At 46.7% G+C, this 24,626-nt stretch overlaps 1 protein-coding gene across 2 annotated transcripts in view; it reads right to left on the bottom strand.

Annotated features, from left to right (window-relative positions):
- The window catches only part of CHRNA7 (cholinergic receptor nicotinic alpha 7 subunit), a 143,743-nt gene that overhangs the window by 11,685 nt on the left and 107,432 nt on the right, over positions 1 to 24,626 (bottom strand). For both annotated transcript variants that reach the window (XM_078375839.1, XM_035303599.3), the window contains 4 exons: positions 10,459 to 10,538; positions 3,915 to 4,082; positions 2,813 to 3,007; positions 1,786 to 1,872 (listed from right to left, as the gene is read on the bottom strand). In XM_078375839.1, coding sequence (XP_078231965.1) covers positions 1,786 to 1,872; positions 2,813 to 3,007; positions 3,915 to 3,969 — 337 coding nt within the window. In that variant the 5' untranslated portion in view covers positions 3,970 to 4,082; positions 10,459 to 10,538. The remainder of the gene's footprint in view (positions 1 to 1,785; positions 1,873 to 2,812; positions 3,008 to 3,914; positions 4,083 to 10,458; positions 10,539 to 24,626) is intronic.

Consider the following 24,626-nt stretch of genomic DNA (forward strand, 5'->3'; position numbering starts at 1 on the left):
TTCGTCATGGTAGCCTCCACTCAAACAAACAGGAGCCCCTTCCTTGCAGGATTTGCACAATGATTAGCAATTACATGGGCCAAGATGTCTAAGAGAAAGGAGGAGGTGTTCTTCAGTGGGCAGCTCTGATTATCCAGCCTTTGGTGTGGCTGTGGGCTCAAGGGGCTGAGCTCTAAGGGGAAGCATTTTGGTGCAGGAGTCTGTGTTCAGCTGGCCGAGAACACCACAGGCCCTCACGCCAGGAAGGACTCACTGAGTTCCTGCAGAGACCAAGAGGTACCTGGGAGAACTCTGCCAGAATGTGGAAGTTCGAGACCTAAAGTTACTGTCAGGGCCCCCGAGGAAAGGAAGGAGACCGGAGCAAACTGTGACACTTATGAGCTGAAGTGTGTTTCCCCCTAGAATTCATATGTTGAAGCCCTAACCCCTAGTACCCTAGAATGTGGCTGGACTTGGAGATGGGGTCTTTAGGGAGGTGATTAGGTACAATGAGGTCATCAGGGTAAGCCCTAATCCAATCTGACTGGTGTCTTTTTAATGAAGAGATTTGGACACACAGAGAGATACCAGGGATGCAGGTGCAGTGGAACTACCAGGAGAGGACACAGCATTGAGGAAGTGGTTGTCTGCAAGCCGGGGAGAGGGGTCTCAGGTTAAACCATCCCTGCTGGCCTCTTGGTCTCGGACTTTCAGCAGTGCAACTGTGAGAAAATAAATTTCTATTTAAGCGCCCAAGTCCATGGTATTTTGTCATGGCAGCCTGAGCAGACCAACCACCTATGGAGAGATGGGGGTCAAAGGATTGCTGGGAGTGAAATTCCATCAACAGAGGGCAGCAAAGCTGATGTCCCTGAGGCCATCAGCATCCCATCCTTCTAGATGTGGGCTCTGCACCAACCAAGCCTTTCCCAGCAGGTAATCTGTCCAGAGAGGGCTTGACAACTGCCTCAGGAATGGTGGTTGCAAATCTCTACTGAAAGCAATGCATTGGAAGGAGGAAAGAATGGAGTCAGACCCAGGTGGAAAGGTGGTTCTTCCCTGTCTGGATGGTACCAAAAGAAAAATGATACCCACAAAACTTTTTGTACTAACAGTTTCTCTGGCCAAAATATTACACATACAGGGAGTTCCACAGAGAAGGGCCTTGGCTGCCTGGTTCCTAAACCCTGGGTGTATCCAGGTAGGGCTCTCCCTCCAGCCCATCCCCAGGTAGGCACAGAGCATGGGTCCTCGAGCAGCAGGGGCCAGCAGGTGTAATGACAGTCTGTACACCTCCTTCCGACCTTCCCTGCCCAATGGGAGTGGAGACTCTAGGTTTTGCTTTTCCTCCCTGGGCAGAGGGTCATGCCTTATACCTGTGCAAACTATATTTTTCTCATGCATATCTCCCTAAACGTTTTTATGTTATACAGAGACTCTGGGTTATCTCGGGACACCATCACTGTGTGCTCCTCCCATTCAAACGAAGGGTTTGTGGGAAAAAAACATCTCAAGCTAAAATGATGCATCTCTAATGATAAGATACCTGGCTTCAAAGCGAGTATGAGGAGAATTATGACGGGCAGGGGGCATTTCTGCAAGTGAAAGTCCAATCTCAAAACTGAATCGCCCCTTCCCCTTACTTGGGGAAGTCGCCCACGTGACTCTGAGTAGTTACAGAAAATCATCACCTTCCAGACAACACGGGGGCAGTTGCAGCCGTATTTCTTCTAGTTTCATCTGCTGGGAAATCTTAGGCACTCTCTAACCCCGTATCTCTAAGAGAGTGCTCGACTCTTGCCTTACCTATCAATGGCACGGAATCGGATGTTGCGGGCATGATCTCAGCCACGAGCAGCATGAAGACAGTAAGAGAGAGCAAGACTGTTATCCCTAAAACATAAACACACAGCAGTTCCTCAGTCAAAACAGACAAAAAGGCCTCCATTCCGTCTAACAAGGGCTCGTAAGCTGACACTCAAAGAACTAGGGAGGTGCTGGGAGTAATGTCACAGAATGCATATTTTCCCTATGTATGGGCATGGGCATTTTCCCGGGGACAGTTCGTGCCACTTATCAGAGTCCCAAAGGAGTCTCTTACGGAGACAAACTCAGAAGCATCAACTGGAAGTTTTAACTTAGCACAATTATCTCTCATATTCTTTGTTAAATATTATTGAGAAGTAGTTTCATGTAACAGGAAAAAGAAAATCTGCAGTCAGGAGACCTGGTTTCAGGTCTTAAGTCTGTTACCCAGCTAGCTACATGATCTTACATATCACATTCGAGCTTGCCGAGCCTCATACTCGGAAGATACAGGTTTGGAAATGATTTCTACCATATGCTACATCTGATGTTTAGTCACTCTTCAAGACATTGAGAAACTCATTCCACCACTCGAAATCTTGGTTTTCTTAGCTTCATATGGGAATGATCATAAGAATCACACTGTACTACAACACACAAATGCAAGCTGATACCGAGCTAAATCGTTCCCTTGATGACCAGTCACCATCAAGGAACAGGTGGGATGGCAAGAGGGAAGAAAGTATAGGGCCCTTGGGGCAGAATGGAGCCGGACCCTCCCCATGCATCCCGCATCCTCTGAGGGTCCTCCAGTATTCTTAGGACCACATGGCCATCCAGTACGAAGCCTGAATCAGGGACCCCTGGTGTCCTGGAGCCAGCCTGGGCTAGGAGGTCCATGTGGGATGAGCCTGGCAAGCCCCAGGAACCCTGATGGAGTCCTTTGCTGTCTGCTGTGAGCCCTGCAGAGCTGACCTCAACAGAGGGCCTCCAGTCTCAGACTCCCGCCAGAGACCTGAGCACTTACCCAGGGAAATCTTCTCCCCAGAATCTGCAGGAAGCAGAAACACCAGCAGGGCGAGGGCGGAGATGAGCACGCAGGGGATGAGCAGATTGAGGCCGTAGTAGAGGGTCCTGCGGCGCATGGTCACCGTGAAGGTGACGTCGGGGTAGGGCTCTTTGCAGCACTCATAGAACTTTTCACTCCTCTTGCCCGGGATTCCTCCACAGGGAGGAGGAGAAAAGGAGCCATTGTTAGAATACAATACATCACCCTGTTGATTTCAATTTGTATACCACACACACGCATAGCTCTAAAGTTTGCAAAGCGCTAAACAAAAAGGAGGGGGGTTGGGAGGTCGAGGCAGGTGGATCACGAGGTCAAGAGATCGAGACCATCCTGGTCAACATGGTGAAACCCCATCTCTACTAAAAATACAAAAAATTAGTTGGGCATGGTGGCGTGTGCCTGTAATCCCAGCCACTCAGGAGGCTGAGGCAGGAGAATTGCCTGAACCCAGGAGGCGGAGGTTGCGGTGAGCCGAGATTGCACCATTGCACTCCAGCCTGGGTAACAAAAGGGAAACTCCGTCTCAAAAAAAAAAAAAAAAAAGAAAGAAAGAAAGAAAAAGGAGGGGGACGTAATTAGCTTGAATAAAACCTTATTGATTTACTGTAGAGTTAAGAGTATCTTAGTGATAATTGGGCACATTGGTAGACATTCTTTTGATGGATTGGAAACATATAATTATAAATAATACATTACCAATTTTACACTGTTGTAAATGTAATCATTGTTTTTCTACTTAAAATGATCAAATAAAAGTTCCCATCAGCTGAAATCTGCTGTTCAACTTGCTTTTAGAAACGGAGCGGATCTGAATAACACAGGGATCTCCATCCTCACACTGGTTTGTTGGAGTGCGTCCTCACTCTGGTTGCCAGCTCCTCATGGAAAGCATGGCATATCCTGTTTGCTGTTTCTCCTCCTAGAGCTCTTACTCAATTATGGAGACCACCGAAAAATTCAGTAAATGCTCACACCAAAAAGGACATGGGAAATCCCAAACTGTTAAAGCTTGCCCAGGAATAGGAAAGCTTTCTTCCGGGCTGTTCATCGCATGGCTTACCCACGAGGTCCCATTCCCCATTGGGGATATAGCCGCTGATATCTGCCTCCTGCATCTGCAGATCCAAGGACCACCCTCCGTAAGACCAGGATCCAAACTTCAGCTTGCAATGCTGCACATCAAAGGGAAACCAGCGTACATCGATGTAGCAGGAACTCTTGAATATGCCTGTGTGGGTGATGGAAACAGAAGCTGGCTGAGACATGCTCAAAATACATAGCAGTTCCTTCAGGCGGTTCCACCCCTCCACGCTGCAGATAACCCAGGCCAGAGAAAACAGAATCTGTCTTTTTATTTATTTATTTGTGAAATCTTTAAAACAGAATCTCAGCTAAGCATCGCTGTCTTTTAAAACCCAAACGTAACACTGACGTGCTCTGTCAAAGACTGTTCTGTGGACTTTTCATGCAAAAAGTTAGCTCTGTAATCTTGCATTTACCATGAGCATCTTCTGATTCTAAATAATAGAAGGATGCAAAATATCTCAGAGAAGTTGATCACAATGATGAGATTAGATACAAAATCTAAAAGGGGTGTGTGTGTGTTTGATGCAGAGTGAGGTAGGCATTTTCTGTGGGTTAAATATGGGAGAACACATGATTATCTAGAAATTTAATCCAAAATTCTAGGTAAAGCCAGAATTTTAACTAATTTAAATTCTAGATCAAGAACAGAACAAGCTGGGCACAGTGTCTCATGCCCATAATCCCAGTGACTTGGGACACTGAGGTGGTAAAATCACTTGAGCCTAGGAGTTTGAGACTAGACTGGGCAACATAGTGAGACTTCATCTCTAATAAAAAAATTAGCTGGGTGAGGTGGCGCATGCCTGTAGTCCCAGCTACTCAGGAGGCTAAGGCAGGAGGACTGCTTGAGCCCGGGAGTTTGAGGCTAAAGTGAAGTGGGCTATGATTGAGCCCCTGCACTCCAGCCTGGGAAACACACCTAGAACCTGCCTCTAAGAAAAAGTTGAAAAAAAAAAAAGGTTTAAGCTGAAGAGATGGTGCTTGAAGGAGGAGTTTCCACTGAAAAGAGCTATTCCAGGCTGGGGCAGGTTAGAAGTGAATTTCACAGAGGGCCACAGGGAGGAAACCAGAAGAGGCCGCTCCAGTTATTCACGCCCATGTTCTCTTCCCAGCCCAGAGCAAGGCTGCATGGCACAAGAAGATGGGCAGAGACTCAGTGTCCCGGTGCTCCTGGGGCGGGGCTGGCACTCTGCAAACTTCTGCTACTGAATTACAGAAAGAATGCACGGAGGAAAGTCCTCAATGGCCTCGCAAACGAGGACCCCATCCCACAATCAAATTGAGAAAAGATACCCTTGAAGTTCCTAGGTCTGATTTCCATCCTCACACAAAATGTTTATAGGAATCTGGAATCATCACAGACACTCCCCTCCATTAATGACTGGATCCGCAAAACCCACACTGTCTGCCAGTTAAAAGCTGTGCAACCTCATGAGTCCATTTCTACAAAATGGCCCAAGATAGAGAATTTCTAGATAGAAAGCAGATCAATGGCTGCTGCGAGTGGGGATGGGAATTCACTGCATACAAGCGAAAGGGATCTTTGTGGGGTGATGGGAATGATCTAAAACGAGACTGTGGTAATGGTTGCATAATTCTGTAAATATACTAAAAATTCTTGAATCATGTACTTAAAATGCATGATATGTAAATTCCATCTCAATAAAGCTGTTAGGAAATAAACACATGAAATGAGGGAAAAGTCATGTTATGATCAAGTCTCTATTTCAAAGCTTGAACTCCAAACCCTCTTTTCCACCCATGCCCCTCTAACTGCAGACAGGGCAGCATCCTGGGACTAGTTCCACACCCCCAGGGTGCAGGTGGGCAGCTCTGGGCCTTTCCTGCCAGTGGAAGGAAGCCCCTCATGGTCACGGGACAATGTGTCCAGTCCTGACCGGGATCCAGGGCCACTGCAGTGGGGACATAGCCCCAGCGGGGGTGGCTGCACTCAGGCAGCTAGAGGCTTGGGGTGCCACTCCTGCAGCTGAAAATAGCCTCAGCCTTCCCAACAACCTGCAGCAGCATCTTCTATACTGGTGACTACCCGAGGCTGCTTTCTAAAATAGCCCTCAGAACAGAAGCTGCAGCATGCAGCCCTGGTAAGAAAGACCTCGGGAGTGACGGAAGGCTCCCCTGACTGCCCCCATCTGCAAGGAACCTGCTGGTAGCAGGAAACACCAGGGCCAGCAGGAAAGTGGATGCTTCAAGAAGCCTGAACAGCTGAACTTCTTCAGTCTGTTCCAACATTATGGGAGGTGCTACCACTGACAGGTTCACTGGCTTCTTTGTTCATTCAGGGGTGGACGCTAAGGTGAGCAAAGGCGGACTCTGACCCCAGGATGCTTGTCACCTGCTGATAGGGACGGCACACAGACAGCAACCCAGAAGGCAGAGCCAGCCTAGCTGAGGCAGTGTGGTGAGTGTGGGCGTGTCTCTGAGGTGGCGTGAGATGTGTATTACAGTGTGCAGTGTGAGTCTGAGAGCGTATGAGGTGTGCATGTGGTGTGACACATGTAAGTGTGTGGGGCATGTGTATGACGATGTGTGGTGTGAGATGCATATGTGCATGTGAGAGTTTAGCTGATGTGAGAATGTGAGGTGTGGGGGTACATGAGTGTGTAGGAGTGTGTGTGATGTCTGCCTGTATGTGAGCATGGGAGTGTAAGTGTGTGGTGCGTGCGTATGTGTGTGGTGTGTGAGATGTGTACATGTGTGCGGCGAATGTGAGAATGTATGAGGTATATGTGTGTGAAAGTGTGTGGTGTGAGCATGTGTGTGGTATGTGAGTGGTGTGAGTATATCCGGTATGAATGTGTGTGTGCATGTGTGTGTGACTGGTGCTTGTGTGGTATGTGTGTCAGTGGTGCATGTGTGTGGTGTCTGCACGTGGGTGGTGTGTGTGTCTGTGACATGTATACGTATGTGTATTGTGTTTGGGTATATGTGAGGGGTGTATGTATCTGTATAAGTGTGTGTGCAAGTGTGAAGGATGTGTGTGAGTGGCATGTGTATGTACATGTCTGTGGTATGTATATGTGTGTGTGGTTTGAGTGGTATATCTGTGTGTGCATATATGTGTGCATGGGGGTGTGGGGGGCACGTGTGGTGTGAGTGGCGTGTATGAGAGATGTGTGTGAGGGGTGTATGTGTAAGTGCTATGTAAGAGGTGCCTGTATGGTGTGTGTGAGTGGTGTATATGTGAGTGGTGTGTAAATGGTGAGTGGTGTGTCAGTGGTGTGTGCTGGGTGTATAAGTGGTAGGTATGAGTGGCGTGTTGGTGTCAGTGGTGTGTGTGAGTGGTATGTATGGAGTGGTGAGTGACTGAGTGGTGTGCGTGAGGGGTGTGTGAGTGGTGTGACTGTGAGTAGTGTATGAGTAGTGTGTGAGTGGTGCGTGTGTGACTGAATGGTGTGAGTGGTGTGTGTGACTGAATGGTGTGAGTGGTGTGTGTGAGTGGTGTGTGTGAGGGGTGTGTGAGTGGTGTGTGTGTTTGTGTCAATGGTATGAGTGGTGTGTGAGGGGTGTATGAGTGGTGTGATTGTGAGTAGTGTGTGAGGTGTGTGAGTGGTTTGTGTATGAGGAGTGTGTGAGTGGTGTATGAGGAGTGTGTGAGTGGTGTGTGTGTGATTGTGTGGTGAGTTGTGTGATTGTGAGTAGTGTGAGTAGTGTGAGTGGTGTGTTTGTGTGAGTGGTGTGTGTGGTATATGTGAGTGGTGTGTGAGTTGTGTGAAGGGTGTGTGATAGTGTCTGTGAGTAGTGTGTGAGTAGTGTGCAAGTGGTGTGTACGTGAGGGGTGTGTGAGTGGTGTGATTGTGAGTGGTGTTTGTGAGTAGTGTGTGAGGTGTGTGACTGAGTAGTGTATGAGTAGTGTGTGAGGGGTGTGTGAGTGGTGTGTGTGTGACTGTGAATGGTGAGTGGTGTGTGTGAGGGGTATGTGAGTGGTGTGTGTGTGATTGTGTGAATGGTATGAGTGGTGTGTGAGGGGTGTATGAGTGGTGTGTAAAGGGTGTATGAGTGGTGTGATTGTGAGTAGTGTGTGTGTGAGGTGTGAGTGGTGTGTATGAGTGGTGTGTGAGTGGTGTGTGTATGAGTGGTATGTTAGTGGTGTCAGCGGTGTATGTGTGTGAGTGGTATGCATGGAGTGGTGAGTGGTGTGTGAGTGGTGTGTGTATGAGTGGTATGTTAGTGGTGTCAGTGGTGTATGTGTGTGAGTGGTATGCATGGAGTGGTGAGTGGCTGTGTGAGTGGTGTGTGTATGAGTGGTATGTTAGTGGTGTCAGTGGTGTATGTGTGTGAGTGGTATGCATGGAGTGGTGAGTGGTGTGTGAGTGGTGTGTGTATGAGTGGTATGTTAGTGGTGTCAGTGGTGTATGTGTGTGAGTGGTATGCATGGAGTGGTGAGTGGTGTGTGAGTGGTGTGTGTATGAGTGGTATGTTAGTGGTGTCAGTGGTGTATGTGTGTGAGTGGTATGCATGGAGTGGTGAGTGGTGTGTGAGTGGTGTGTGTATGAGTGGTATGTTAGTGGTGTCAGTGGTGTATGTGTGTGAGTGGTATGCATGGAGTGGTGAGTGGCTGTGTGAGTGGTGTGTGTATGAGTGGTATGTTAGTGGTGTCAGTGGTGTATGTGTGTGAGTGGTATGCATGGAGTGGTGAGTGGTGTGTGAGTGGTGTGTGTATGAGTGGTATGTTAGTGGTGTCAGTGGTGTATGTGTGTGAGTGGTATGCATGGAGTGGTGAGTGGTGTGTGAGTGGTGTGTGTATGAGTGGTATGTTAGTGGTGTCAGTGGTGTATGTGTGTGAGTGGTATGCATGGAGTGGTGAGTGGTGTGTGAGTGGTGTGTGTATGAGTGGTATGTTAGTGGTGTCAGTGGTGTATGTGTGTGAGTGGTATGCATGGAGTGGTGAGTGGTGTGTGAGTGGTGTGTGTATGAGTGGTATGTTAGTGGTGTCAGTGGTGTATGTGTGTGAGTGGTATGCATGGAGTGGTGAGTGGTGTGTGAGTGGTGTGTGTATGAGTGGTATGTTAGTGGTGTCAGTGGTGTATGTGTGTGAGTGGTATGCATGGAGTGGTGAGTGGTGTGTGAGTGGTGTGTGTATGAGTGGTATGTTAGTGGTGTCAGCGGTGTATGTGTGTGAGTGGTATGCATGGAGTGGTGAGTGGCTGTGTGAGTGGTGTGTGTGAGGGGTGAGTGGTGTGTTTGTGTGTGTGGTGTGTGTGGTGTATGTGAGTGGTGTGTGAAGGGTGTGTGATAGTGTGTCTGTGAGTAGTGTGTGTGAGTAGTGTGCGAGTGGTGTGTATGCGAGGGGTGTGTGGTATGTGCGAGGGGTGTGTTAGTGGTGTGTATGCGGGTGTGCGAGGTGTGTGTGTGAGTCATGTGTGAGTGGTAGTGAGGTGTGGAGGTAATTGCAGGTTGCCTCTGAGCAGAAAGTTAAACAGCTGCAGTGTGGGAGATAACCCTGGAATAAATACATTAAAAATCTTCTAAAAGATCAAAAACCCCAACTATTCATCTCAATACGCCAGCACACACCCTGCATGCTGTGTGAACTGGACTGCAAAGACGGGCTGGTGGGAAAGAAGCGATCTGGGAGCACTTAGCCGTGGAGGTGGAGTGAGGAGAGGACACTGCTGGGAAGAAGTCAGTCGCTAGCAAGCTCTCCCTTGAAACCACCAGACTGTACCTGTAACCTGCATGTGCTCTTTTTTTTTTTTTAATTTTTTATTGGATTATAGGTTTTGGGTTACATGAGCAGAGCATGCAAGACAGTTGCGTAGGTACACACATGGCAGTGTGCTTTCTTTTCTTCTCCCCTTCACCCACATTTGGCTTTTCTCCCCTGGCTATCCCTCCCCACCTCCCCCTCCCACTGGCCCTCCCCTTTTCCCCCCAATAGACCCCAGTGTTTAGTACTCCCCTTTCTGTGTCCATGTGTTCTCATTTTTCATCACCCACCTATGAGTGAGAATATGCGGTGTCACGGCAAAAGAAACAGTCACTAGAGTGGATCTGCATGTGCTCTTTAGCGCACACACTCAGGATCCTGGAACTGTCACATCCCACCCCTGCAGCTAGAGCCCTGCATTGTCAAGACACTGAGTCCTGTGGGAAGGAGGATGGCGAGCTGGAACAGAGAAGCAGAGCCTGGAGAGGTGGCCTGCAGGCTGGCAGGTGAGGTGGCCACTGCCTGGAAAGGAGCCTTGCTGTACCTGTGCACTGGCTTTAAGGCACACACGGCAGAAAATAAGGACATACGACACGCACTGGCAAAGGCAGCTGGACTGAGACAAAGGAGGGGGATGGACTTCTGGGGGGTGGAAAGCACATAGAAGCACACAGAAGTTCCTTGTGTTCTATGTTTTATGTGGAAAGCACATAAAAGCACATAGAAGAAGAGGTGGGAGTGAGCAGAGGCGAAGCACAGAGCTGGTCCACCACACGGGGGCACCCGCCGGACTGACACCCAAACTCTTTCAATCTTCTAACTGCAAGAAGACAAAGGAAGTGCAGCTTACCTGGAGGCAGGTACTGGCAGTGCCCGGAAGAATTCACCAAGACGTTGGTGTGGAATGTGGCGTCAAAGCGCTCGTCAGCACTAGAAACAGGAAAAGGACGGCATGAGCCAGTGCCACCAGGCTGTAGATTTCCCGAAGCCCTGGGGTCTGTCTTCGCTGGAGCGGCAGAGACCTCCAGAGGGGCCCCTGTCTGTCCTCACAGCCCCACACCCCGCCTGAGAGCACACTGGGGGCTAGCCTGGGAGGTCTTCGAGGACCACAGCTGGGAAGGAACCAGTGTCCACCTCCATTTCCATTTTCACGCTGCACTGTGATTTTTCTCACACTGTATACAAAATAAAGCTCTTAACCGAAGTGAAACCTGTAAACAACTTTGGAGGACACTGGAAGATACGACATTTTCATGACAGCTAGAAGAAGAGAGGGTGCGGGAAGCGCGCCGCCACCCTGTGAGCCCCATGGGGCAGGGATTTTCACTCGCTGTGCTCAAAGCTCTAGCTCCCGCCTCTTGAGGGGCCCACACTAGGTTAGTGCTTCACATTTACACCTTCAATGACGGAAGCTGCAGGTGCAGGAGGGAGCTGGACACCACAACCCCGGAGGGTTCCCGGCTCCAGGGTTAGTGAATAGGAGAGTGGGTGAAGACAACAGAATTAAGCACGAGTTTTAGATGGACGCACCTCTGCCCCTCCCAGCCTGTGTTCCAGCCTCCTGCAGCCAAGAGTTAACAACTGGGCTCACACACACACACACACACACACAACTGGGCTAATGGACACACACACACACACCCCTGGGCTAATGGACACACACACACAGACACACACACCTGGGCTAACGGACACACACACACACACACCCCTGGGCTAATGGACACACACACACAGACACACACACACACACACACACCTGGCCTAACGGACACACACACACATACACACACACACCTGGGCTAACAGACACACACACACACACACACACACCCCTGGGCTAATGGACACACACACACACACACACCCCTGGGCTAATGGACACACACACACAGACACACACACCTGGGCTAACGGACACACACACACACACACCTGGCCTAACGGACACACACACACATACACATACACACCTGGGCTAACGGACACACACACACACACACACACAAACTGGGCTAACGGACACACACACACACACACCCCTGGGCTAATGGACACACACACACAGACACACACACCTGGGCTAACGGACACACACACACACACACCTGGCCTAACGGACACACACACATACACACACCTGGGCTAACGGACACACACACACACACACACCTGGGCTAATGGACACACACACATACACACATACCTGGGCTAACGGACACACACACACTCACATACACACACACACCTGGGCTAACGGACACACACACACATACACACACACCTGGGCTAACGGACACACACACACACACACACAACTGGGCTAACGGACACACACACACACACACACCTGGGCTAACGGACACACACACACACACACACACACCTGGCCTAACGGACACACACACACATACACATACACACCTGGGCTAACGGACACACACACACACACACACACAAACTGGGCTAACGGACACACACACACACACACCCCTGGGCTAATGGACACACACACACAGACACACACACCTGGGCTAACGGACACACACACACACACACCTGGCCTAACGGACACACACACATACACACACCTGGGCTAACGGACACACACACACACACACACCTGGGCTAATGGACACACACACACATACACACATACCTGGGCTAACGGACACACACACACTCACATACACACACACACCTGGGCTAACGGACACACACACACATACACACACACCTGGGCTAACGGACACACACACACACACATACACACACACACACACCTGGGCTAACGGACACACACACCTGGGCTAACAGACACACACACATACACACACACACACCTGGGCTAACGGACACACACACACACCTGGGCTAACGGACACACACACACACATACACACACACACCTGGGCTAACGGACACACACACACACACACACAACTGGGCTAACGGACACACACACACACACACACCTGGGCTAACGGACACACACACACACACACACACACCTGGCCTAACGGACACACACACACATACACATACACACCTGGGCTAACGGACACACACACACACACACACACAAACTGGGCTAACGGACACACACACACACACACCCCTGGGCTAATGGACACACACACACAGACACACACACCTGGGCTAACGGACACACACACACACACACCTGGCCTAACGGACACACACACATACACACACCTGGGCTAACGGACACACACACACACACACACCTGGGCTAATGGACACACACACACATACACACATACCTGGGCTAACGGACACACACACACTCACATACACACACACACACCTGGGCTAACGGACACACACACACATACACACACACCTGGGCTAACGGACACACACACACACACATACACACACACACACACCTGGGCTAACGGACACACACACACCTGGGCTAACAGATACACACACATACACACACACACATCTGGGCTAACGGACACACACACACACCTGGGCTAACGGACACACACACACACACATACACACACACACCTGGGCTAACGGACACACACACACACACACACAACTGGGCTAACGGACACACACACACACACCTGGGCTAACGGACACACACACACACAGCAGCAGCAGCAATTACACCCACAGCCTGTACTAGCCTTGTCTTCTTCTATTTTCTGGATTCCGATGCATTGACATCTGGGGCCTTGCTGACTCTGGAGGGTCCCTCAAGGGATTGTCAGTTCACTGAGAGAGTAAACAACTCCAGCCTTTCAAACATAAATCAATCAATCCAGAACCACCACCCAAAGACATCCTTTATCAGGCTGTCACACGGGGACTGACCCCAGTCCTGCCCTCATCACCACAGGACCAGGTACCAGCCAAGCAGGGAGAGTCCCTCTGCTCCAGGGCCTGCTGACATTATTCTCAGGAGCCAGCCCTAAGCCTGAGCCTGCACGCCGTGCTCCTCCCTTCCTTCCTGTAGAAGCCACAATGAAGGAAGGCCCGTGCTCAGGTTTCCCACATTCTCTGCCTCCTGCGTGGCCCTAGAGCTTCCCTGTATCCTCGCATGCTGCGCTGTGCTTCTGCTTCTAAGGAACTGTGAGTAAAGCCATCTTCCTTCCCGACAGTCACTTCTGTGTTGGAGTGTGTCACCGTGCCTAATTAAAACCAGCCCCGGGTACCCTTAAAACACAGCCCTACAGGTAAAGAAAAATAAACCACCTCAAGAAAACACAGGCAGCCAGTCAAGGTACCAGCACCCCAGAGTAAAGCTCCCCTCATTTTGGCCACCGTGGCCCCTGTAGGAGCTGCCCACGACTATGAGCCTCAAGCCTCAGGGAGCCTCTCCCACATCTGAGACCCTCCCACGGGGAAACTCAGAATCACAGATACAGTCTCCAGCATGTGACACACAATGGAGGGCACACACCAAGAAAGATCCAAGAAGAATGAGTCAATGAAAAGAAGAAAAAAATCACTTCTTTGAAAAGGCCAGGTGCAGTGGCTCACGCCTGTAATCCCAGCACTTTGGGAAGCCAAGGCCAGCAGATCACCAGGTCAAGAGATCGAGATCATCCTGGCCAACATGGTGAAACCCCATCTCTGCTAAAAAAAAATACAAAAATTAGCTGGGGGTGGTGGTGGGCGCCTGCAGTCCCAGCTACTCAGGAGACTGAGGCAGGGGAATCCCTTGAACCTGTGAGGCAGAGGTTGCAGTGAGCTGAGATCGCGCTACTGCACTCCAGCCTGGTGAAAGAGCAAATCTCCATCTCAAAAAACAAACAAACAAAAGTAACATCCTCACAAAATTCAATAGGATGTCACAATTAGTTAGAAAAACAGAGGAAACGGAAATTAACGGTATGATTTATGAAATAACTTTTTGTGAGTGGGCAGGAGGCTTGGCTGATAGAAATCACAAAGATGAAATGTAACACAGAAAGAAGATGGCACAGAGGTCAAGGAGGGGCAATCTCAGCTCACTCACAGAAGCCCTCTCTGGGAGAGGGGGAGGGAGAAAATTACCCAAGAAATAACACAAAGATACTCCTCACAGCAGAAAAACCACCCAGGTATGAAGGCAAAAAAAAAAAAAAAAAAAAAAAAAAAGGTTTCAAGAACATTAAGGCCTTGAAGAGCTTGTTCCCAACATGTATTTTCTTGGTCAGCTTTGGAACAATGAAAGTGAAAACTGAGAAAGAAGAAATACACTTTTACACTAAACCTGGAGATCGATAAAAGAGATTTAGATGATGAGTTGTGCAGGAGGCCCAGAAAAGGGAGGGTCCAAATCCCAGCAAGACCTTTAGGTCCTCAGGACGGAACCCAATGGGTTCAGAGCAAGAAAGAGGAGAGATATTGAGCTGAAAAATATGATGGACTTGATTCAGGACACATTTTTTGAAGTTCTTGGAATAAGAAAAAAGGCAAGCAGAAACTCTAGCAAAAAATACATAATTGTACAAGGAAGTCATGATTAGAATTTGAATATGAAACAAAAAAAATGTGATGAAATGTAAGGGAAGGAAGAAAGGAGAAGGGGGGACACGGTGAGAGAAAGGAGAGAGGGAGAGAAGGCGGGAGCTAAGCTGTCATGAAGGAACACACACATCCCCCGTACTCCAAACGCACATAGGGAAAGAGAGAGGAGGAGGCTGGATCGACATGTAAATGTTCTTCGCTGGACTGTAGCCTGTATCTGACTGTTAACGACTCGCATTATAAACAGTGACTGGGCACAGAATAGCTGAAACGTGAACCTGCACAACCTCACTCTGGATGGTTTCACGATCTCCAAGTCAGGTTCTCCGGAGCCCTGAGATCCTGTGCAGGCACCTCGAGGTTTCTGAAAAAATGTTCACCTCCGATATTTTAGTTCCTCTGGATTTGAAAATAGTAATAAAAGTCACACACTCAAATGAGTATTAACAAAATTTTAACTCTTAGAGACTACCACTGTGTTCATTGATGTATCCTGTTTCACTTCTTTTTGCCTGAAAGTGAAACTAAAGCCTCTCTGGCCATGAATGTGCACACATCTGCATCTCTTGTAAAGGAGTCACGGCACGAGATTTCAGTTTTTCATAAAAAATTAAGTCTATGGGCCCGGCGTGGTGGCTCACACCTATAATCTTAGCACTTTGGGAGGCCCAGAGGGGAGGATTATTTGAAGCCAGGAGTTTGAGACCTGCCTGAGCAACAAAGGAAGACCCCATCTCTACAAAAACAAAATGTGTTATGAGCTTATAGTTCCAGCTACTCAGGAGGCTGAGGCAGGAGGATTAGTTGAGTCCAGGAGTTTGAGACCTGCCTGAGCAACAAAGGAAGACCCCATCTCTACAAAAACAAAACGTGTTATGAGCTTATAGTTCCAGCTACTCAGGAGGCTGAGGCAGGAGGATTAGTTGAGTCCAGGAGTTTGAGACCTGCCTGAGCAACAAAGGAAGACCCCATCTCTACAAAAACAAAACGTGTTATGAGCTTATAGTTCCAGCTCCTCAGGAGGCTGAGGCAGGAGGATTAGTTGAGTCCAGGAGTTTGAGACCTGCCTGAGCAACAAAGGAAGACCCCATCTCTACAAAAACAAAACGTGTTATGAGCTTATCGTTCCAGCTCCTCAGGAGGCTGAGGCAGGAGGATTAGTTGAGTCCAGGAGTTTGAGATTGCAGAGGTACGTTTGCGGCACTGCACACCAGCTAGGAGACAGAGTGAGACCCTGTCTCTAATAAAAGACGATAAACACATAAAAATATTTTTGAAATAAAAATAAATTTAAAATGTTAAAAGAATAGTGTGGTTTGATACATGTTATAGGGAACAAAGTTTTGCTTATTTTAAGCTTGGGTTTCTTTCTGTCTGATTTTCATATTTATAATCAAGTCGGAGCATCTGTTAGATCAGGGATTTAACTCTGAAAAAGAAAGTTCCTACAAGCCTTTCTTTCAAGCATTTGGATCAATTAAATTGAAGAGACTCTCACAAGGCAAATAGGTAAAAACAAGATAAAATTGTTGCTATCAGCACAGCTCACCTATGTGACTCAGTGATTTGTGACTCAGTGATTTCTCAAAGTTCATCCGGACAGAATAATGAGCTACATGAAATTGTAACACATAAATGTTATCAAAATCCAAATCTTAATATCCATGATGGTGGTTTTACGCTTCTTTCCCATAGGCAAACTGATCTTATAAGAACATAATATCAAAGTAAACTCGTGTAATGGATTTGTGCTAATACTGCTTTATCTGTTTTGAGCGTTAGGGGTGGAAATAAGATGGGTTTGAAGGAAGACCCTGTTGCTAAAAACTGAGTATGAAAACAGTGATCTAAGGTGGGAAATGAAGAACCTCAGGAATGTGAGTGGCCAGAACTCCCACGAGGACCTCGGTGGCCATGGCGCAGGCAGAGCTTCCCCAGGGAGGCCCAACAGATGCCAGTCAACAGCGACCACATCGCCAGTGCTGGGCAGCCCTGGGTGGGCAAACACACATGACCATGGAAACAGGGGTGGGGCTGCAGGGATTCATTCTCCCTTGCTCCTCTTCTGTGTGTATTTAAACTGTTCTGTATTAAATAGTTTGAAAATGGTCAAACATATACTTTTCTTCACTACTGGAAGACATAGTGTAACTGCACGGTTCTTGAGGATGCCACCCTGTGGCCTCTCCGTCCTTGCAGGAGCTGCCTTTCTCTGGCTGCCTTTGTCCTCCACCAGCCAGCAATGACCAGAGCTCACTCTTGCTCTGAGGAGAGCTCTGAGCCCTAACCCTACCACGGAGCGGGTGACTGGGGCAAATTTAACTCAAACATGTAGGATGCAAGCTCCATGTTCTTAGCGGGGGCAGGAGGAGGAGAGGTGTCTGCATAGGCTCTGAAGGATAGGCAGAGCTCCTGCAGATGGAAACAGAGGTGGACAGGCCCCTGGCAGAGGGCACACTGGGATCATACACCTGGAGATAAAACAGGACGAGGGAGGTTCCAGGAAGGTCTGACTTGTCTGGATCATGGCACCATGTTGTCCTAAGCAGTGAGGATGGAAAGAGGGCTTGGGAGCAAACAACTGCTTAGCCTCCAAGGCAGGGCTCAGGAGCCCAATCCTTATGGGATTACAAGCTCTGCTTTCAGACATCAATGGCCGTATAGGCAAGGTGAGCCCCTGGGGCACAGGTGGGCCCTGTGGGTCTGAGATCACACCTTTCCTTCCTCCACATCCCCTGAAGTCCTTGCACACTGGTGCCTGGTCTCATCCCTGCAGAGCTGCTGACCCTGGAACAGGAGCCCTCTGATCCCAGGCTCAGTCTTGCCTCCAGCCTCAGTCAGCTCTGTAGCATCGACCTTCACTGCTGAGCATGGGAGGCCTCAACCCTGAGCCAGAAAAGAAGGCATCATCTAACCCAGAAGCCCAGCTCTTAGAACCTTGTGAGGAAAAGCCAGGGCAGCCCAGCCATCCAACAAGCCTAGCAAGACCAACTCCCAACAGGGCACGTGTTCGCCAGAATGAGCCTTCTGCATTCAGGTGAAGATGAGTAATAATGCAATAATAATAAGAAGAAATCCAGGCACTCTGTACTGCTGCGAAGAAAATGCTACGTGTGGGTTCAGGAAGGTCTCAGGTGAAATCAGTCCCATTCCCTGTGAGCTCTCAGCAACCTTGAAAGACTGAGAGAGAGAAGGGTAGGAGACACGAAGGTGAAATCTACCCAAAAAGGAAGGGATGAGGAAGGATGGAGCTCATCTGTCTGATTTAAGGTGCCATTTACTTTAAATCTCTCAAGAAAGGGAAAAAAAGCTGCCAATTCTCCAATTCCATGTGAAGATACCACTGACAGAAGGAAGGCCTGGCTTGCAGAAGGAAAGTAAGGCTGTTGAGAATGGGTGAATTTTCTGAATAGAAGACAGAGAGAGAGAGAGAGAGAGAGAGAGAGAGAGAGAGAGAGAGAGAGAGAGAGAGAGAGAGACCCCCAGCCATGGATCTTTTGATTTAGTTCTATATTTTATTCTAAAGTGTTGATTGCAACCAGCAATGTGGCCTGTCATAGTCCATGACCAAAAAGTCTTGAATGGAATCAAACTTTTATGGTCATTTCTGCCTGCCAGAGATTCTAGGAGGCAGAAGTATGAGGTACCAGAAGGAGGCTTCCAGAAAGATGCATTCAAGAATCTTTCTTTTTTTAAAAAAGTATTTATTTCTTTATGTTATTTGTTCATTTATTTCTTTATTTTGAGACAGCGTTGTGCTCTGTCACCCAGGCTGGAGTGCAGTGGTGCGGTCATGGTTCACTGGAGCCTTGAACTTATGGGCTCAAGCCATCCTTCTGCCTCAGCCTCCTGGTAGCTAGGACTGCAGGCACATGCCATCTTTTCATATTTTGATTTTAATTTTTTTTTTTTGAGACGGAGTTTCGCTCTTGTTACCCAGTCTGGAGTGCAATGGCGCGATCTCGGCTCACCGCAACCTCCACATCTTGGGTTCAGGCAATTCTCCTGCCTCAGCCTCCTGAGTAGCTGGGATTACAAGCACCCACCACCATGCCCAGCTAATTTTTTGTATTTTTAGTAGAGACGGGGTTTCCCCATGTTGACCAGGATGGTCTGGATCTCTTGACCTCGTGATCCACCCACCTCGGCCTCCCAAAGTGCTGGGATTACAGGCGTGAGCCACTGTGCCCGGCCGATTTTAATTTTAGATTAAGGAGTACATGTGCAGGGTTGTCACATGGGCATATTACATGTGATGCTGAAGTTTGGGGTATAACTGATTCTATCACCCAGTAGTGAGCATAGTACCCGAGAGTTTTTCAATCCTGGCTCTTCCTCCTCCCTCCCACGGTAGTCCAGTGTTGCCATCTTTATGTCCATGACTACCCAGTCTTTTCTTCACCCACTAATTTGCATGTTAAATTGAATATAACATGGGTTATTACAACAGCTGGATATGGCATAGGATGGATTAAAACAATGCTATGAATAACATGGGATAAGATTAATGCAGCAGATATTCAATTTCCAGACTCCCTATTTTTGTTCCTTGGGTTTCTTGTCTACCTCAGGCTCAGCAAAACATCATCTTTTTTTTTTTTTTTTTTTTGAGATGGAGTCTCGCTCTGTTGCCCAGCTGATGTGCAGTGGTGTGATCTCGGCTCACTGCAACCTCTGCCTCCCAGGTTCAAGTGCCTGGTTCAGGTTTAGGCAGATGCCACCATGCCCAGCTAAGTTTTACATTTTTAGTAGAGATGGGGTTTCACCATGTTGGCCAGGATGGTCTCGATCTCTCAACTTTGTGATCCGCCCACCTCAGCCTCCCACAGTGCTGGGATTACAGATGTGAGCCACCACGCCCATCCCACAAAACGTCATCTTCATCCTTACAGCATTATGAAAGTGCTGCACCTGGCACAGAAAGTCCCCCAACTTGGTTCTTCTTCTGTAAAATTGTCTTTACTAACCTTACTCATTACTGACCCTTTGCTCATCATTGTAAATTTTAAATTTACTTGTAGAGTCTCATGAAGTCCCTGTTGAGACTTGAGCGGGAATCACATTAAATTTAGTTGGAATCACATTAATCACATTCAATTTATTTTGGAATAATTTGACATCTTTATGGTATTGAGTCTTCCCAGACATAAATGTGATACAACTCAACGTCTATGTTGATCTTTCCTAAATTTATTTTTTAGTACTTGTTAACACCTGCAGATATTGAAAATAAAATTTGTAAAATTACATTTTCTAATTATCTGTTGTAAGAATATACATTTGACTGGGCGCGGTGGCTCACGCCTGTAATCCCAGCACTTTGGGAGGCCGAGGCGGGCAGATCACGAGGTCAAGGGATCAAGACCACCCTGGCCATGGTGAAACCCCATCTCTACTAAAAATACAAAAATTGCCCGGGTGTGGTGGCACACGCCTGTGGTCCCGGCTACTCCAGAGGCTGAGGCACAAGAATCGCTTGAGCCCAGGCGGAGGTTGCAGTGAGCCGAGATTGCGCAACTGCACTCCAGCCTGGCAACAGAGTAAGACTCCGTCTCAAAAAAAAAAAAAAAAAAAAGAATATACATTTGACACTTTTATAGATCTTGTTTTGTATCAGACATTTTTTCTAGATAGTATCTAGGGATTTTCTAAGTAAAAACATATGATATGGCCCATAAATGATGATAAATTAGTTTATTCCATTCTTATTCATAAATATTTTATTTTACTTGTATTACTATTGAAATTCATATAATCACTAAGATATTTTTAAAGAGTGATGACATCGACATTCTTATTTTGTTCTACGTTTAGAAACTTCTAATGTTTCAGCGTTAAGTGAGACCCTGTATCAGGTTAGGTAAAACTTCTTCCAATTACATATGGGTTTTAAATAACATCAACTGATTTTTCTCTATCAGAATGATCATTTATTTTCTCTGCTTCATTCTTTTAATGGAATAAATTATATTAATGAACTTTTTGAAAGTTAAGGAAACTGGACATTCCTAACAGAAACCTAAACTTGTTAGGCTTTATTTTTAAATTATTGCTAGACTTCGGTATGCTGATATTTTAGTGAAGGCATATACATTTATGTTCATAATGCTATTTCATGCTGGGTGGAACTTGCCTGTAAACCTATCCTGTTAAATTTCTTTTTTAAAACATTCTTTTCATTCTTTTTGCAAAACACACATCTAATAACAGACTGTAATGCAAAATACACAAAGAACTCTTAAAACTCAGCAGTAAGAAAACAAGTAATCCAATTAAAAAGAGGGCCAGGCCAGATGCAGTGGCTCACACCTGTAATCCTAGTACTTTGGGAGGCCAAGGTGGGTGACTTGCCTGAGCTCAGGAGTTCAAGACCAGGCTGGCAGCATGGTAAAACCTCATCTCTACTAAAAAAAAAAAAAAAAATTAGCTGGGTATGGTGGCGGGCACCTGTAGTCCCAGCTACTGGGGAGGCTGAGATAGGAGAACTGCTTGAACCCGGGGGATGGAGGTTGCAGTGAGCTGAGATCATGCCATTGCACTTCAGTCTGGGCAACAGTGCAAGACCCTGTCTCCATAAAAAATAATAATAATAATAATGGGCCAAAGACCTCAACAGACACCTGAGCAAAGATGGTACACAGCTGGCAAGTATGCACGTGGAAATATGTTCCACATCATCATCAGGGAAATACAAATTTTAAAAAATGAGATACCACTACACATCTATTAGAGTGCCAAAATCTAGAACACGGGCAGTGCTAGCTGCTGGCAAGGATGTGGAGCAACGGGAGCTCTCATTTACTGCTGGTGGGCATGCAAAATAGTGCGGTCACTTTGGAAGACAGTTTGGCAGTTCCTACAAAACAAAGCATACTCTTACCATGTGATCCAACAGCCACCCTCCTGGTGTGTACCCAAAGGATGAAAACCTGTGTTCACACAGAAACCTACACACATATATGTTGACAGGGGCTTTATTCATAATTGCCAAAACTTGGAAGCAGCCTCCAGTAGGTAAATGGATAAACTGTGCTACATCCAAACAATGGATTATTATTTAGTGCTAAAAAGAAATTGGCTGTCAAGCCATGGAAAAACATAGAGGAACCTTAAATGAGTATTACCAAGTGAAATAAGTCCATTTGAGCAGGCTACAGACTGTGTAATTCCACTTATATGATATTCCAGGAAAAGTAAAACTATGGAGACAGCAAAACTGGTCAGTGTCTGCCATGGATTGCAGACAGAGGGAGGGATGAATAGGTGGAGCACAGAGGATTTTGTGGGGCAGTAAAACTATTCTGAATGACATTCTAATGGTAGATACAGGCACATTTGTCCAAACCCATACAACACCAAGAGAGAACCCTGATATAAACTATGGACCCTGGGTGGTAATGACGTACCCACCCAGGTTGTGGATGTTGATGAGCTGGGAGGCTGTGCTTGGGTGGGAGCTGGGAGGGGACATGGGAACTTGTACCTTCTACGTAGTTATGCTATGAACCTCAAATTGCTTTTAAAAATAAAGACTGTTTTTTGCTAGTCTATTTAATTTTTGGTCTATTTTTCTAGAAAATATGAAATCTAAGTTTTCAAATTTTTGGCATAAAGTTGTTCATGATATTCTATTTTTAAGTCTTTTTCTGTAAAACCCCTTTTATATTTAGTAAATGTTTGTGCCTCGTATTCTTGATAATTATTTCCTGAGGCATATTGATTTCATTAGTTTTTAAAAACCAACTTGTCCTTTGTTGATCTCTATGTTAGTTCTCTTATTTAACACATTTTTAGGCTTGATTCCTTCTTTTTTCATTGGATTTAATGTTATGTTTTATAACTTCTTGAGTTTGGTAATTAACTCACACATTTTCCCAAAAAGGATATTAAAAGCCTTTAGGATTTCCTAAAAAAGACGCCTCTGCTGCTCTCAACATATGTGTGTAGGTTTCTGTGTGAACACAGGTCTTCAGCTCCTTTGGGTAAATACCGAGGAGGGGAGTTGTTGGATCATACGGTAAAGATGCTGAGACAAGTATCTTTTCTAACATAAGCATTTAAAGGCTATCGATGTCTGCGTACATTCACATACATATGTGAGTGCGCGTGGGCACACACACACACATGCAAACTCACACCACACAATGCTAACGGTTTTTATTCACACTTAGATATTTCATTTTCCATGTATTTATTTTTAGTGAAATGAGAATGCATTTTTTTCTGTATCTGTATCTATATCTACGTATTGGATACGGCTTGTTAACTATGTTCCTCAAAACTCCTACATACTTACATTTTTTCCCTTCTGACACCATCAGTTTACTGAAAGAGGTACCTTAAAATCTTCTACTGTAATTGTGAACTTATCCAGTAAACTTTGAACTCTACTAATTTTCTTCAAAGCAATTTTACTAGCTGTATACATGTAATATTTGCTATATATCCTTAGTTATCAAAGTCATTCTCAGTGGACCTTACTGAACCTCAGTTACTTGTTTTTCCTACTGTGTGGGTGGGGGGTGGTGTAAACACAGCCACTCACATCTTATTTTTGTTCCTGTTTTTCTTTTTCCCTTTTTGTTTTCATCACATACATACATATGGTTTAGCTTCATCTTAACAGCGTATCATTAGATGTAAATGCATAGAGATGTACTGGGGAGATCTGTGTTTTCACCAGCTGGCTACCCCAGTTAATTTTACCTTGTCTATTGTAATTTTTGTTTTCTTTTCTGCTCTCTAATGTTATGCTTTTGACTTCTTTCTCTTTGGATTGCATTTCGGTCTCTCCCATTTTCTTCAGCTCTTCCCCATTTGACCCCTACTTATTTGGAAGTTCAATATAATGTTCTTAATGTGCCTGGTCTGGTGGTTATTCTCACATTTTAACTTTGTATATTTTACTTAAAGCTGATGACTCCATAGCCTTCTGAGTATTAACAAGTACACCTGAGGGTTTTACTTCCAAGCACTGTCCAAATTACTATTTGATGCTTCATATTCCAATATTTCAATGCCACTTTGCTTTTATCTTTCTTTTTTTTTTGAGATGGAGTCTCACTCTGTCACCCAGGCTGTACTGCAGTGGCGCTAGCTCACTGTAACCTCTGCCTGCTGGGTTCAAGCAATCCTCCTGCCTCACCATCCCAAGCATCTGGGACTACAGGCATGTGCCACCATGCCCGGCTAATTTTTGTATTTTTAGTAGAGATGGGGTTTCACCATGTTGGCCTGGCTGATCTCAAACTCCTGACTTCAGGTGATCTGCCCGCCTCGGCCTCCCAATGTATTGGGATTACAGGTGTGAGCCCCCAGGCCCATTCCTACTTCGTTTTTAGTATTAAGAAATTGATTATTATTTTATATAACCACACCTGTTTACATGTACCTGAATATTTACCAGTTGCTTTGCTCACTACCCTCTCGTACCTAGTTCCTAAGTGTCTTCTGGTAGATTTTTAAAACAGTAGCACAGCCTCTGTGCAGTGAAGTCCTTTAGTATCTGTTTTCCTGAGAGTCTTG

The sequence above is a fragment of the Callithrix jacchus genome, chromosome 6, assembly GCF_049354715.1.
Source record: "Callithrix jacchus isolate 240 chromosome 6, calJac240_pri, whole genome shotgun sequence".
Classification (NCBI taxonomy): Eukaryota; Metazoa; Chordata; class Mammalia; order Primates; family Cebidae; genus Callithrix; species Callithrix jacchus.